The sequence below is a fragment of the Engraulis encrasicolus genome, chromosome 1, assembly GCF_034702125.1.
Source record: "Engraulis encrasicolus isolate BLACKSEA-1 chromosome 1, IST_EnEncr_1.0, whole genome shotgun sequence".
Classification (NCBI taxonomy): domain Eukaryota; kingdom Metazoa; phylum Chordata; class Actinopteri; order Clupeiformes; family Engraulidae; genus Engraulis; species Engraulis encrasicolus.
In genome coordinates, this window is record NC_085857.1 from 42,546,648 (window position 1) to 42,563,120 (window position 16,473).

Here is a 16,473-nt window from a genome sequence, read left to right on the forward strand (position 1 = left end):
CCAGATCTGAATCAGTTGATCGTAACAACTACTTACAGTAAACCTGGTGAAGCAGTCATTCGGTGAAGTCAACAGTGTTGGAAGCTGTGGCAGGGATTTTACTTCTGAACCAGATTTGAACATCTCTGCACATCCTCTTATGAGGTGTTTATGCTTTACTATGTACTACCTTTACTACCATGTACGTTTGAATGTTTTTTATCCTCAACAGAGCCTCTCCTCTCATACAAATGGACAAACAAAACACATCCATTCATTTACTGTATGGTATCAGTGCACACCCATCCATTCAAAAGGTGTTCTATAAACAAAGCAAGAAAATCTATGCACACCATTTCTGCTCCCAGTTTCATGAAAAGTTAAGCCTATATGTGATTAAACACAGCAGTTGGCCATCCTACCTCATATAGCTGGCGATTCGTACTCAGGACAAAGGAGAGGATGTGAAGGACTTTAATCCGAATAACACTGCGAGTCTCATTCCTGTGGAAGATCAAAGAGGGGAAAAGCATGATCATTCACATCAGAGCAACTAAGTAAAGTTCCACATTATATTCCTATAATTATATTACATTTTGCTGACGCTTTTTATACAAGCAACTTAGAGTTATTATTTTTAAGTACAGGCTATTGGTTACAGTCCCTGGAGCAGTGTGGTGTTAGGTGCCTTACACAAGGGGACCTCAGCCATGGAGTGAGATAGGGAATGGAAGGGATTTCAACCTGCAATCTCCTTAACCACTAGGCTTTGAAAGATCAAAATAAATTCGACGGAACTATTTAATTCTGAATGATTAAAAACGAATTAAAAACGTCATGTAAACATAGCCACTCTGATCTAAAGTTCATCTCCTTAACCACTAGGCCATGGCTTCCCTATATAATTATCATCGCGTCAGCCCGTTTAATTAAAGGCTTTTTAACTTTACCAGCAGTGTGCCTTGGAATCTTTGGTAGACCTTATCGACAGCCACAACTGGAGCTAAGTCTGACCATAATTTAAGAAATTTTATCTCCTTGAGCCAAAGAGCACCTGCTAAAGAGACAAAAGTGAAGCAGCACTCCTCCATGATCAACATTCCCCAGTGAACAGTTGATTTTTTTAGCATATAAATTATCATCTCCTTAACCACTAGGCCATGGCTTCCCTATATAATTATCATATCACACAGAAATTGTGACTAATCAATCATAGGAGTTTGAGAGTGTCACCTGAAGAACTTCTCCATCAGCCGATGCAGACTCTGAATCCAGCCGTCTTTGGCAGGCTGAATGGACTGGGCTCGGTAGGAGATGAGGGTCAGCACTGACGCATCCTGTCAATCAAAACAGTCCTGGGTTAACCCATTGATGCCTAAAGTACCTGCAAAAAACGCCTACTGAATGCCTAAGCCCTTTTTGGGAAAGTTGCCCTCAGCCTATAAAAACCTTAATATCTTCTGATGCACATAAAAACATGAAATAAGTTGCATTTAAACCCTAAGACCCTCATCTTGCATTAGAATGTGTTCATTCAGCTCTCACATACCAATATTTGTAATAAAATGGTCTCAAATGTCAAGAGCCTAAATGTTGCGTCATGCAGCTCCAGGCGCTTAGGGCAAATGTTGTGCGACGAAACATCCAGCATCAAAGGGTTAATGAGGTTTCAGTAGAGGCACATGTCAGGGTGGTGCATGCAAGCACAGCTAATGCCACTATTGTATGGATTAAATCACTTTTTTATGCTTTTAGTGGATTATCTAAGGAGCGTATTCATTGCTGTACATCAATTACCAATTACTAATTATTACTAATTGAGGCAAGCAGGGTGTAGAAGAGAGCTAAAGAGGATTCACCGGACGCTTGTCAGCACACTTCTCCACCAGGCTGAAGAACTTGTCACAGGAGCCATGGTAACCATTCTGCTCGTACAGCTCCTCCACAGTGCTGAGCAGCTCGTACACAATGGACTTCAACTCGGGGCTGCCTATCGTCTGAGGACAGAGAGGTTATTACATTACATTGCATTTAGCAGACGCCTTTGACTAAAGGGACTTACAATGAGAAAGTATAAGCAGGAACAGGGTAAGGCGCAGTGTACAGTTGCACCACTGACAGCTTTGTCCAACACAAGTAAAGAAGAAGTTATTAGAAGAGAAGAAGTTATTAGATTCATCCAACATGCATGTGTACATGGGCTAAAGAATTATGGAAACATGCATACAACAAACATGATGAAATATATGATTATTAGGATAAAAATCTGTGATATTATGAGGTGAATCAGTCAGTAAAACCAGTGAGCCAGTGAGGGGCTGCCTATCGTCTGAGGACAGAGAGGTGATGAGGTACATCAGACATGTATGTACTGTACACATGAGCGAAACATGCATACAACAATCATTTGATTAGGATAACACGTCCGACAGATGGACAAAGATGTGTCCGTCCATGCACTGCCACCTTGTGGACACAGGAGGGAGTTACAATTATGCATTACAGGCGGACCAACCGACCGACCGACCAACCGATAGACAGACAGACAGACAGACAGACATACCATATACAGATATGCTAGGACGCATCTAAAAATCTGCAATATTATGAGGTAAATCAGTCAGTAAAAGCAGTGAGCCTCTGAGGTAAATTGGACACCTCAGAATTATTATGCAAATAGGACATGGTGACAAACCTCAAGTCAATGGCATAAAGGTGTGTATATTGGCCACGACTGGGGTAACTACTGATAACATTAAATCTAGTCGAGATACACTCATATTGAAAAATAAAATATCCAAGCATATTGCACCAAAGTATATATTGTACAGTTGTAGTAATGTATAAAAAAGAAGCTTGTGTTCCATTACCATGAACACAAATGAAACGTGTTCATGGGCATATCAGCTGTGTGTTGTGTGGTTGCCTCTAGATCAGAGAGTTGCAGGATTAAAACCCACCCTTACCAGTGGAAAGACGCAGTGATTTTTCAGCAGGTAATACAACTTATAATGTAATGCAAATATGTAATGAAATCCTACTTGTATCTGCTGGAGAAGTCGCTCTATGATACCCAGCAGAATGTCCCACGTCACCACCTGTAGTTCCTTGCCGTACTTTTTGATCAGCCGCGTGATGGACAGCACGATCTCGTATGAGACCAATTCATTGGCACAGGCCATGGCCTGGGGAGAGGAAGGAGCAAATTGCTCAGATTAGGGCTGCACGATATAAGAAAAAAATGTGATTCTCGATAACAGCATGCAATACCTCGATAACAATATTTAGAAACATAGCCGAGTGTTTTTCTTGTCACTAATTTGTCGGTCTGTGTGGGGGGTGTGGCTTTGGTCATGGTGTGCTTCTTGCGCATTTGTTTATATTCAGCCAGTAATTGGACTGCAAAGAAATGTTTTACTTGTTAGCGATAATGAAGTCATTTTCGCGATATGCATATCGCCACTCTTGATATCACGATTTCGATGCATTTTTGATATATTGTGCAGCCCTAGTTCAGATGCTTGTTGATGCGTGGAGGTGATTTTCTGTGTTAGTGTGGTGGCTATGAACTCTATGTTTAGGTCATTTCCTTCAAAACAGATTCAATTCGACGATCAAATGTAATTTACTGAGCGTGTCAACACTGACACCAATACTGCACAAGGTGGACCAAAATAAAGCTCAGTTCTCTTTTTAGTCATTTGATGTATGGACATGAAAGCACAACGATAACTACAACTACAGTAAATGTAATAACAAAAAAGAAAAATACAAAAACAAAAGCTTATGTAACTAAAAGATTACAGTTCAGTTTTTGTTAGAAATAACTAACTAAGTGCTGTTGCAGTAACACACCTTGAAGAAAGAGGGCAGCACTAGTGTGGGCGTGTTCTTGAGTGCAGGGAGCCTGTGTGCTCCCCACAACGCCATACCAACGAAGAAGACAGCGCCGCGAAGCAGAGCAGCATCCTCAGTGTAGGCCCTGGACAAAAAAGGAATATTTCAGCACAAGCCGACAACATGGACCACCTAAAAGGTCAAACATTACACCACTTTATCTCAATGAGTTAGTATCACATGGAGAACGTCAACTTGTTTATATTTTCTTTCATTCATTTTATACAATGTGAAACATTATATATATATATATATATATATATATAGATAGATAGAGATATATATTATTTTGCCTTTTTTGATAACTGTTTGGCCCTTATTAAACCCATGGGTCTATATCTTTTCTGAAGGTCAATTTGATGTTTATGCCTCAAGTTCTTGACTAACATTTTGCAGTTCACAACACATGAAAATAGACCAACTTAAAGGATAACTCCAGTCAATTTCGTCAATGCTCACAGTACCCTGGACTTGTCAGTACCTGAGATTTTTTCTTCAGCCTTTTCCGAGATCCTGGTCATTGTAATGGGGGCAGGTGTTTGTGTACATTTCAAAAAAACATATTTATCTATTCCCAAAAACATTCCAAATGTTATGCAACATCAGCAGACAACTAGCAAACAGCGATACCTTTTGGAAAAATATTTGGAGTAGGCCTATGTTGGGAAAATTTCAAATGTAAACAAAATCTGCCCCCATTAGAATAGCTCCGATCTCGGAAACGCCGGAGCCAAAAACTGCAGCATCACCGGGTACTGACAAGTCAAGGGTAGCGTGAGCAATACAACAGCATATTGAAATTGGCAGGGGTGCTCCGTTAACAACAATATTCTAATTCATTGGTATGCACCCGTATGTCTCAAAGTCAAACTCTTCACATAGAAATGAAAAGGAAAAGGAATCTGTATCGAAGCTCACCTTTCCTCCATGATGTGACACATGGTGTATATGGCACTGTGGCCCAGGTGAGTTCCCAGGACCTTACGCATCAGCTGAAAGACACATGTTGGTAACACTTTGTTATTAATGCTTTATAAGCAGGCATTATTACACTTGGTAAACGGGGCTTGACATTAACTTTTTCGCTTGCCGGCCACTGTGGCTAGTGGTTTTCCCGAGTCACTAGCCATTCAGCTATTCTACTAGCCACAAATTTGATCTACGGTATATCTAACCTCAGAAGATGAGGTGCTTAAAGACACACGTTGGTAACACTTTGTTATTAATGCTTTATAAGCAGGCATTATTATACTTAGTAAATAATGAACAAATGATGAACAAAACATTAACAAATCTTTATAAATGACTAGCAACTGTTATGTTAATATTTCATATTCATCAAACATTTACAAATGGTTTGAAAATGAATATAAATACTCTGTTAAAAGGTTTTTTAAACTCTTGATATTTCATAAAGCATGAATAAAATTGAGTTAATAATAAAAACATGTGTTAATGTTTTGTTGATCATTAGTAAATAATTTAATAAGTCTTTATAAGCAGCCATTATTATAAAGTGTTACCAGCACGTTTTTATTTATTTCAGATTAGTTTCCCTCAATCGCACATCGTACATACTACAGTAGTATACAGTCACAAAGAATGGTACAGTGCAAATTATGACATTACATTTAGCAGACGCTTTTAAACAAAGCAACTTACAAAGAGGACACTCAAGCAAGTACAGAGTGTGGGGTGCAGCGTGACGCGTCATGCGCCCCTTTGAGTTGGGTGAACACCAGACGCGCAACCATGTTCGACGCTTGTCATTAGATTTACAAACGTGGACTTTCTGATTTACAGGGTATGTTGCATTTAATACTGATTACATCTATGCCGCACTTGAATAGTGAAAATATTGTTTTCTTTCATGTTTTTCCATCTTCAATACAAATGGGTCACTCACAGATAACCAAATGATGCAAAAAAAAAAAAAACCACCTCTCACCTTCCAACAGGATTCACAGAACTCTTTGACATTCACAGTTCGGCAGAGGGTGATAATGAAGATGGTGAGGGAGTCAGACGGCAGGCAGTTGTAGCACACCACTGCATCCAACACCTGAAGCGCCACCTAGACACACACACAGACAGACACAGACAGACAGACACAGACAGACAGACACAGACAGACAGACACAGACAGACAGACAGACAGACAGACAGACACAGACAGACACAGACAAACACAGACACAGACAGAGACAGACAGGATTCAGATGACCTATGAGAGCTAAGGAAGGCCGTTAAGCGAGCCGTTAAGTATCGCATGGCCCATTTTCAGGTCAAGCAGCAGCACAATCTGATCTCTTCACTTATATTTACCTCGATATCCGTGGAGGATGTGGTCCGATTACACAAAAGGCAGATTTTCCTACAAAGACAGAAACGTATATTTAATTTCTAATCAATAAATGTTTCCTATGGACTGAAAAAGGTCTTTGTGTGTGCGCGCGCGAGTGTGCACGAGTGTGCGTGCGCGTGTGTGCGTGTGTGTGTGTGTGCGCGTGTCTGGGTGTGGTTCCTTACTGGACCATGAGGGAGACATTCTGGTCCAGGTAGCAGCTGTTGAACTTCACCAGGTTGACCAAGACATGGAGGAAGTCGGCTGTCAGGCCCATGTCCATCCACAGCAGCACAAACCGCGCTGAGAGAAACAAATCAATTAACCATCCACGCCAACACAAACCGCGCAGAGGTAGCCTGATAAACCAGACTTAATGTGAGACTGGATGTTTAATTTAGTCTGGCTCCGATGAATGATACATCCGAAGATTGTTGATGAGAACAACCCGTTGTCTTTCAAACCGTACCTGTGACTATAGGCCAACGCTCTGACTGCCAATTGACTGCCAGTGGGTGGCGCTAGTTTACTAGGCTAGCGCAGAGGGGAAAATATATTAACCATCAACAGCAACATAGATTAAAAGGGCTTTGTTTCAAACTGACACACAGTTAGACAATGAAACTGAAACATCAGTCATTTTAGTGTGGGAAGTTTCATGGCTGAAGTGGACCAGCCTGTTGGCCAATCTTCATTAATTGTGCATTACACCAGTAAGGTGAAGTATGAAGATTCAATTAGTAGGGTAAGAGCACAGTTTCGCTCAAATTTTTGCAATTCACTTTGAATCTTTGACCAAGACAGCAAGTGAAGAACTGGACCTCTCCTATACTTCTGAACGAACTACTGAAACTATCAGTTGCTTGGGCTGACCGACAAAGAGCAATGGCTTTGGGCTAGCCGCTTTGCATGGGTAAGCTAATGCTAACTTCCTTTCCTTGGGGGCCACACTACAGGCAAAACAACAGTAGCATCTCACAATCACATACATACTGCCATGTTATTACACCACACGTAGCTTAAGGCCTAATTTTGCAGGTAGGAGGATAATAGGTCAAGCCGTGTAATAACAGTAAAAACACAGTTACCCAGAAGAGGGAAATCAACTAATAGTCAACTAAACTTCACCTAACACGCATAAAGTTTTTGCATGTTGACCATTCTCACCAATGTCTTCCTCCAGATATGTGATGTCTTTGCCGTTCTCCGTGAGGGCCTTGAAGACGCCCAGGCGCTCGGGTAGGTCCTCATTGGAGGGCTGATACAGCCAGATCAGCTTAAAGAAATACGCCCTCAATGGGCCAAGGCTCTCCCCCTGTCAGTCAGTCGGAAGAACACACATTTGCACGCACACAAATTAATGGTCGCCACAGCTAACTTTAAAATACAATCAGCAGCATGATGTATACAACTTAACAGCACAAAACGTATTTGAAGTAAATATTCCATTTCTAACTTCTACTGCAGTGGAAAAAGGGTTGGGAAACACTACACTGTAATACTGCATGAGAGACACTGTGTGTTGTATCTCACCCGTCTTCCTGTGGGGCATGCGGCTGCTATGGGTATATAGACTTGTATGATGCTCTTGACTATGCATGATAAGTGTGTGTGTGTGTGTGTGTGTGTGTGTGTGTGTGTGTGTGTGTGTGTGTGTGTGTGTGTGTGTGTGTGTGTGTGTGTGTGTGTGTGTGTGTGTGTGTGTGTGTGTGTGTGTGTGTGTAAGTGTTTTGCTCAATATCTTGCATCATTGGGAGCCTCTTCATATGGAAACGCAGGTGCCACCTTTATACTTTAGGACATTATGAACAGAAGATTCTAGTGCTGTATAGGACTCCTTTTAAACCAAATTTGGATTGTGCCGTGCTAAATGTATATCTGTCAATCCAAATAAAGAAGTAATGTGTGTGTGTGTGTGTGTGTGTGTGTGTGTGTGTGTGTGTGTGTGTGTGTGTGTGTGTGTGTGTGTGTGTGTGTGTGTGTGTGTGTGTGTGTGTGTGTGTGTGTGTGTGTGTTTATGTGTGTGTATGTGTGTTTCTGTGTGTGTGTGTGTGTGTGTGTGTGTGTGTGTGTGTGTGTGTGTGTGTGTGTGTGTGTGTGTGTGTGTGTGGTGACCGCTCACCTGTCCGTGTATGATGGCTCTGAGCAGCTGCAGGACTGCGTGTCGGGCCTCAGGTGGAGAGTCTGTCTGGAGCATGTCCTCCACAGCCTTCCACACCGCCTCCACCGCATTCTGCAGACACACACACACACACACACACACACACACACACACACACACACACACACACACACACACACACACACACACACACACACACACACACACACACACACACAAACACACAAACACACACACACAGGCCAGGGACATAGGCTATAGGATACATCCAACATCTGGACTATACAGGCAAACAAATCAATGCACTTCGCAAACTTTACAGTAAACGAGTAAATATTCCGGACATCACAAAATCCTATGAGACCAGCTGGCGGCTAACTGGTCTCATAGGAGTCAATGTGTACTCACTGATTCTTGAAAGTTTGGCAAAAACATGTCCCTGCAGTAAAATATTAATTCTGTTGAAAATCAACTAAATTTTCACAAACAAAATGAACCCAGGTAATGGCCAAGGGGTCTGTCACACGAATACACAGTTGTTTGAAATATTTAAGTGTTATTTTATTACTTTTCATTAGAGGTGCTCCGATCACCATTTTTTTGGCCCGATCACCGATACCGATCACCAAAAATCTTTATCTGCCGATCACCGATCATTGCCGATCACAGAAATTATTTCCTATTTTTTTTAATAGCCTATTAATTATCCTTATTGAATACCATTTCTGCCCATAAACCAATCAATCTTAATTTGCACATGTCGCTTTCACAATGTAGGCCTATTATTAGGCTATTATTATTATCATTATTATTATTAGGCTATTATTATTATTATTATCTTGCAGCTCTTTCAGACTAGTGTTGGTAATATAGCCTACAAGTAAGTCTACAGTATTAATCAATTTATAAGTTATTGCATATAATTACTAAACTATTTAAGATTGAATTGAAACTGAAACATTACATCGATTTATAAGTTATTGCATATAATTACTAAACTATTTAAGATTGAATTGAAGCTCAGACACCTGGATCTCAGTCTCTCGTCTTCTGCATACGAGAAAAAACCCTGTCGCTTTAAATGAGCAGCCTCGTGAGGAGAGCCCCTCCCCTCTCTGTCACTCACTGTCCACAGCTGCAGCAGCAGAGCAGCACAGCAGCTCCGCGACCGTTCTGACTCTCTCCCTCTCACCACTCGCCGTTTGGCGTTTCAGCGACTATCAAACTAATCGACTGACTGTCAATTACAACTTTGAAAACAATAACGTTGGCATGCTTGTGCGGACAACGTGAACTTGTCGCGTGCTGACCGAGGCAACTACACAGGTTATAACGTAACATGGCTAACTGGCGAGAAGTAGTCTATCGCAAATTACATTGTGACTGAAACACTTGAGATTCTACACAAAACAAGAAAAAAAAACTTCACTTGAAAGAACAGGCAACACGCACAACACAGCGTGTCTGCGAGGAAAGCTCTTTCTCTGTAACACTGTCATAGATAGTAGAATTCCCTTCACAGACTCATTGAGTTTCACCGTCCACTCTCCCTCTGCACTGTTTGGTGTTGCAGCGACTACAAACTTATGACCTGGCTGTGCATTAGGCTACAACTTTGAAAACAATACCGTTGATGATTGTTTTGGAAACGTTTAGTTGTTGCGTGCTGGCAGGCCTTAACTCAAAATAGCGAACATGGCGAGACTGACACGTCATTCGCAAATTACAAGCGTCATGTAAACGGCGCATGGATCGGAAAATCAGATCATTGTTGATGCAGATATGATTATAAATGGTGAAAATGAAGGAGGGAATTCCAAAAAGTTAAAGACAAGTAAAGATGCCTTATTTTGGTGCAGCAGCTGTGCAGAGCCAGGTGTAAAGGCAAAGGAATTTAATATCTCTGGATCGGTTTTTTGATCGGCATGTTTTTCCGATCACCGATCAGGCTATTTTTGGCCATTATCGGCCGATCATGATCGGCTGCCGAGCAATCGGAGCACCTCTACTTTTCATGGCTATAAACCTGTCCACACCCTGTAAAAACGCCTGTCCCAAAGACTGGCATCATCATTTCAATTGACTTAAAATACAAAAATCACTAACAGAATTGAACAATATCACCATGATGTGGAAGACCATATTAAAGTGGTTCTACAGATGTGCACATAGTGGATGTAAAACAATATTTACTATTATTTACTGATTGCTCAAAATGTGTCCAGCACATTGGTCACCACCGTCAGATTTTTTCTAAAAGACAATAAAATCAGGTATGCACAAGGTAATTTTCATTACCTTGGACCCCTTTTCAAACCTTTAGCTCTACTGCCTACTTCACCATCACTGAAGCTCCTGTAAGTTTATTATTTTGTCCTCAATTTGTTAATTTGTTTGGACACTGGTACTGTCCCAACCATAAACTGTCAACACCGTCGGGGGTTTTAATAGTATTGTATTACATTAATGTTAATAAATATATTTTTTTTCAGAAAAGGTATGAAGCACCCAAGAAACAGAGCGAAAATGAAATGGCTAATGTGAACAAACAATGCATAATGTTTTTTTGTCTCACACCGTCAGATGTCACCACCGTCAGATTTTGTTCTGCTCATCATGTTGTTCCACATTTTACTAAATTGTGCTGGTTAATGAAACATTACTAGGCATGTTAGTAATAATTGTGATCCAAAATGATACTCTAGCCACCACTGAGGTGCATTTGGAGGTTTTTTTGTCAGAAAACCTGACGGTGGTGACATCTGATGGAGTTAACCAAAAAACACGTTTTACGTTTTACGTTTTACGTGTTTTTGACATGTTTTAAGAATATGCATACAATAAGTATCTACAGTTATGTTGAATTGTTAAAGTAATTCACTTTAATACAGTAAACATGTGTTTTTACTTCTAATTCTGTCTGCCGCTGTTGACAAAACAAGAAAGAGCCCATTTTATGAAAAATGTTAAACATGGGGAGCTTGGCCAATGCATTCACTGCACAGCCAAGACCTACATCTATGATAATACACCTCTATATTTTGGATTTGAACAACTTAAAAGCTGTTTTTAACAACCAGTGGCTTACTTCCTAGATAATCTAACTAATGAAGTAAAAACACATGCTCATACTGTGCACACACAAAAATAAAGTGTTTATGCAAGATGCCATTGACTTGAGAGGGCTATTTATTTTGCTAAATGCAGGTACTAATTAGGCCACTTTCACCACTCTCAGATTACTGTCACCACCGTCAGTTCTTAAGTCACCACCGTAAGAAGGAGTTTTGGACATTTTAAAGGAATGTGTTTACAACATTTTCCTTAGGAGTTGTTGAAATATCAAAGTAATAGCCAATTTAAGCCTACACGAATATTTGTGAAATTACAAAAAATTGTTTGTTCTATTTAGGCGTTAAGTAAGCATCGTATGACGGTACATATTTTAAAATTAGAACACATGAAACAGTATTAAAATAGACCAAAAGTGAATTTTGTGAATGTGTGAACCAAAAAATACACATTATCACTTAAAAACTCCAGATATATATGCAACCAAATCAATACAATTTTAATAACTTTTAATTGTGTCTGACGGTGTTGACAAAAAACAAGGTATGATCGGAGAAAAGCCTGATTTCTGAAAAAAATACATAATGGGGAGATTGGCCTTGTGCATTTCTGAAAAGCCAAGACCTTAGTCTACGAGGATATACCATATAATTTTGTAATTCACTTTGTTTTTTTCTGTCAACATTACAACCTGTTTTAGCCACTTTCTCAAGAATCAGTGAACTGCTTGCTTGGAGGTAACATTTGCACGGCCATACCCAGAGAACAGTTGAAAATATAGGAGAAATGTCAAACTCAATCATTTAAGTCAAGAAGAGGTGTAAAATTAGCCTGGTTCACACCAGACGTTGTGTGTGTAGCTTCGGCGCCCCCTGGTGGCGCAGAGCTACACACACTACCGTCAGGTACACAGCCATAGAGCACGCTCCGTCTCCAACCAGAAAATAGGCTGAGAATTTATTGCTTCGGCACGGCCTCCTCACCAACAAATTCCTTCAAAAACCTTCCTGTTAATCTTTAAAGAGTCAATATAGTCTCTAATATGTCTTGTGACTCCTCAATGTGAGTTACCGTTGATTTTGAAGCAATACATTCTCAGCCTATTTTCTGGTTGGAGACGGAGCGTGCTCTATGGCTGTGTACCAGACGGTAGTGTGTGTAGCTCTGCTCCGCCAGGGGGCGCCGAAGCTACACATACACCGTCTGGTGTGAACCAGGCTAGTGTAAAATGAGCTTATTTCCCAAAAAATGGGACAGTATCACTTTAAGTGTGGGAGAGCATGCGTTGGCTCCACCCTCAGAAGGCATGTCTTTATCCATAATTCTTCCCATCCTCGCCACCAACAAATTCCTTCAAAAACATGTACTGTTCATCTCCGAAGAGTCAATATAGTCTATAATCTGTCCTGTGACTCCTCAATGAGAGCTGCCATTGATATCGAAGCAATAAATGCTCCATCTATTTTCTGGCTGTGGACATAGCATTCGACAGCAGTGAAACTACGCCTAGTAACTGAGGATCAAAGACGTCCAACATGAAATTGTCCTTCAGTGCTAACGGATACTTTTGCTTACTGTAACTGTGAAAAACCTGATTTTCAATTTTTTGAAAAGTGAATGCATGAAAGCCAAGCCAAAAAAAATGATTTAAAAAAACCCTTTTTTGCATTTACAGTAAGCAAAAGTATCCGTTACAATGAAGGACAATTTCATGTTGGACGTTTTTGACCCCTGAGCACTATGCCAGTAACTGAGTGTCTAGCGCGTGGACACTAACCTGCTCAAATTTTTTGGATTTCGCCAGGTCACAAACATGATTGATGACCTTGATCCGGTTGTTGATTCCACATTCGGGGCTCAGCTCCTGCAGAGAAAGAAGTACAACCACTTATCTACACCTTTCTTCAGTTTGGACAGCTTCCACTAAAACACAACAGATTGCACAAAATGGATGGCCGTGTGACAATAGACCATGTGTCACCGACGTGGTGCCCGCGGGCGCCAGGTAGCCCTCTAGGAGCTTCTGAGGTGCCCACAAAGGATGCTAATTAACAGTGACAACTACCAGATTTTTGTCACAGTTAATGATTTTCTTAATTTAAATATGAAATAGATATTCTTTACAACCTACAAGCAAATAATCATTCATGTCATTATGTGATTTGAGAATGATTCCAAGACATCAGCAGAGAATTTTGAACAAAAATAGCCCTTGGTAGGAAAGGTTGGGGACCCCTGCAATAGGCTGTACAACACAAATACAACATATCTGTGCCTCATATCCATAGGCACACTGGGTGAAGTGGGAAGTGCAGTTGCATTGCTGTTGGACAGCCCATGTGTGCATGGGGAGTACAGATGTATCAATACATATAAGCTTACTGGTGTCGGTATCAGCCCAGATATTTGTTCATTTTAGTCATACTCGTACTCATCACCCACTTGCCGATACCCGGCACTGATACTGCCATTACACTAGGGCTGGGACGATTAATCGACTAATCGTGACTAATCGACTATATAAATTAGTCTGCAAGAATTTTCATAGTCGACTAATCGTTTCATTTCATTCAGTGTTTTTAACTTACTTTTCTAATGCTTTATTACTTTATTGAAACCTAAAATTGCCCAGCATGTATGAATTGAACGTTGTATCTCGGAGTAAATAAGCTACTATCATGATTTAAAGTTCATGGTGAGCTCAGGGACCTAATTTTAACGATTTCTTTCTTTTTTTCCCCAATTTCCTTGAAGATTTAAGTGCTAGAGTACTTGAAAAATTAATCGTTTGACTAATCGACTATTCGAAAAAAATAGTTGATAGATTAATCGTGAGAAAAAAATTCGTAAGGACAGCCCTACATTACACTAAACAACGCAACATCTCGTCACATTCTGAGTTGAAGGCAGAATGGGGGGAAAAGCACCGCCTCATACCTGTACATTCACTAACATTTAAATCTACATGGAAATGGACAATAAAGCAAATACCACAGGAGGAAAAAAGGGTATGCAACTAATTCCATTGCATGTTGATGGTAAAGGTATCGGTATAAGCAGCACTCGGTATTGGGAAGTACAGAAATAAATGTACACATTCAAAAAAAAGTGGTATTGTGCATCCCTAATGGAGAGGGTGTGTACAGTGTATCAATAAGAGTACAGTTTGAGCAGGGCAGTCTAATGTAGGGATGTAGAGGTGGGATGTGTAACTTATACATTAAAGGGCCACAATGTAGGATGATGTAGTTTGCACGGTGCCCGTGGCATGCCTATCTCAAAATCTACACAGTCATGAAAAAATGCTGTTTAAATAAACTGGCTGTGAGAATGTTTTTCATCACGGAATACCAACAGATGATACAAATCTGAATACGGTGTGCAAAGTGATTTTTCGTATGAGAAGTGTTTCCCACGACACTCGTAGCGGACCGCCCCAGGGTGTCTACAGGTTTGACCAAGTCAAAATTAAGACATTTTAAGACTTTTCAATACCATTTTCCGAATAAAATTAAGACCAACTCGCAGCGTTTACAGGTTTTAGCAAGTCAAAATTAAGACATTTTAAGACTTTTCAATACTATGTTCCAAATGAAATTAGGACCAACTCGCAAGATCATACACAGATTCAAATGAAGCACAAAAACCAATTGGTTATTTACATTAATTTAGCCGTTTGAAAACACAAAACTATACACAATGAAACTTTACACTAAATAAAATTCAATAATGCGTTCTAAATTACACTACATGGCTACAACTCCCGATTTCCGTCGCGAAGTTCATCACATGGCTGACATAATTATTCCTCCCTAAATTAAGCTCCACACATTTAAGACATTTGGGTAGAAAATTTAAGACAAAATAAGACTTTTCAAGTGACATTTAAGACTTTTAAAGACTTTTTAAGGACCCGCGGCCACCCTGCGCTCTCACAAAAGTTACATTTGTGGTTTTCTGACAGCGGACCGTGAAAGTGGTCGAGAGAGTCATCGTTCACTTACTAGTGACTCAAATAAGCATCAGCTGACTCGGGACAGTGATTAATAAAACTACGTAATCCTACGTAGAGCCCTAAGTAGAGCCCTAAATCCTAAATTTAAGACTTTAGGAACATGCTGAAAACACATGGGCAAGGCAAGAAGCTGACAAGAGCTGGCAAAAAAAATCAGTCAAGGCCAGCTGTATTGATGAAATCCAAAGCAGATAGCAGGATCAGACCTTGTTGCCTGGCTCTTGCCTGACCATGAGCCATGAAACTTCCCACACAAAAATGACAGGTGTCTCAGATATTTTGTCCACCCCCTGTAGTCTATGATATGTCCGGTGACTCAGCAATGCGAGCTGCCACTGATATTGAAGCAATAAATGCTCTGCATTACTTTTTGAGTCCAGAAATGGAATCCTGCTACATGCTCCCAGACCTCTGTGTGTGTTGAGTGCCACCCAGGGGCTCCAGAGCTCTGACACACAGAGGTCTGGTAGGAACCAGGCTACATACCTTGAGAATGTCCTGGGTGATGATGAACTCCGAGGGCTTCGGCTCGCTGGGCTTGGTGGAGATGTGCGTCGGCCGAATGCCAAATATCCCCTTCACCTTGTCCTTCAGAGACTCCTTACTGGGCTGCTTGTTCATGGCTACAGCTGGTCAAACCTGAGGTTACGGTCACTCACTGTAGCAGAATGAGACAAAAGACAGACGACAGACAAAATGTAGTGGTTAGTAAGGGAATCATAGCAAAGCCTCCAGTCTAGACAAAGTGAGTTGCATTGCCAGTTCTGAATTCAAAGTTCACTTTGACTTTGAAATCCAGACACATTTATAATTTATAGCAGGCTACAGTATATTTAGGCCACAATACAACAGTATGCCTAGACTTTGCAATACACTTTTGATGATTGCATTCTGTCACCACACAATATCCTTCATGCAATGGCATTCTGACAGTCAAATTATGTATACAGAATACCTCATCACCAGTTTAGAAATGAGTAGCACATAAGGCACCAACTGATTCAGGTTAAAAACCAAAAGAGCCCGTTCTGCTGGCCTGTATGG

At 40.6% G+C, this 16,473-nt stretch overlaps 1 protein-coding gene across 1 annotated transcript in view; it reads right to left on the reverse strand.

The window, feature by feature from the left end:
• tsc2 (TSC complex subunit 2) overlaps positions 1-16,473 on the reverse strand; it is a 107,313-nt gene that overhangs the window by 90,126 nt on the left and 714 nt on the right. The window contains exons 2-14 of the mRNA XM_063202638.1: positions 15,916-16,087; positions 13,192-13,278; positions 8,343-8,453; positions 7,388-7,535; positions 6,406-6,523; positions 6,202-6,250; positions 5,825-5,950; positions 4,795-4,868; positions 3,835-3,961; positions 3,021-3,164; positions 1,839-1,976; positions 1,213-1,316; positions 402-483 (exon numbers count right to left, since the gene is read on the reverse strand). Coding sequence (XP_063058708.1) covers positions 402-483; positions 1,213-1,316; positions 1,839-1,976; positions 3,021-3,164; positions 3,835-3,961; positions 4,795-4,868; positions 5,825-5,950; positions 6,202-6,250; positions 6,406-6,523; positions 7,388-7,535; positions 8,343-8,453; positions 13,192-13,278; positions 15,916-16,050 — 1,443 coding nt within the window. The 5' untranslated portion in view covers positions 16,051-16,087. The remainder of the gene's footprint in view (positions 1-401; positions 484-1,212; positions 1,317-1,838; positions 1,977-3,020; positions 3,165-3,834; positions 3,962-4,794; positions 4,869-5,824; positions 5,951-6,201; positions 6,251-6,405; positions 6,524-7,387; positions 7,536-8,342; positions 8,454-13,191; positions 13,279-15,915; positions 16,088-16,473) is intronic.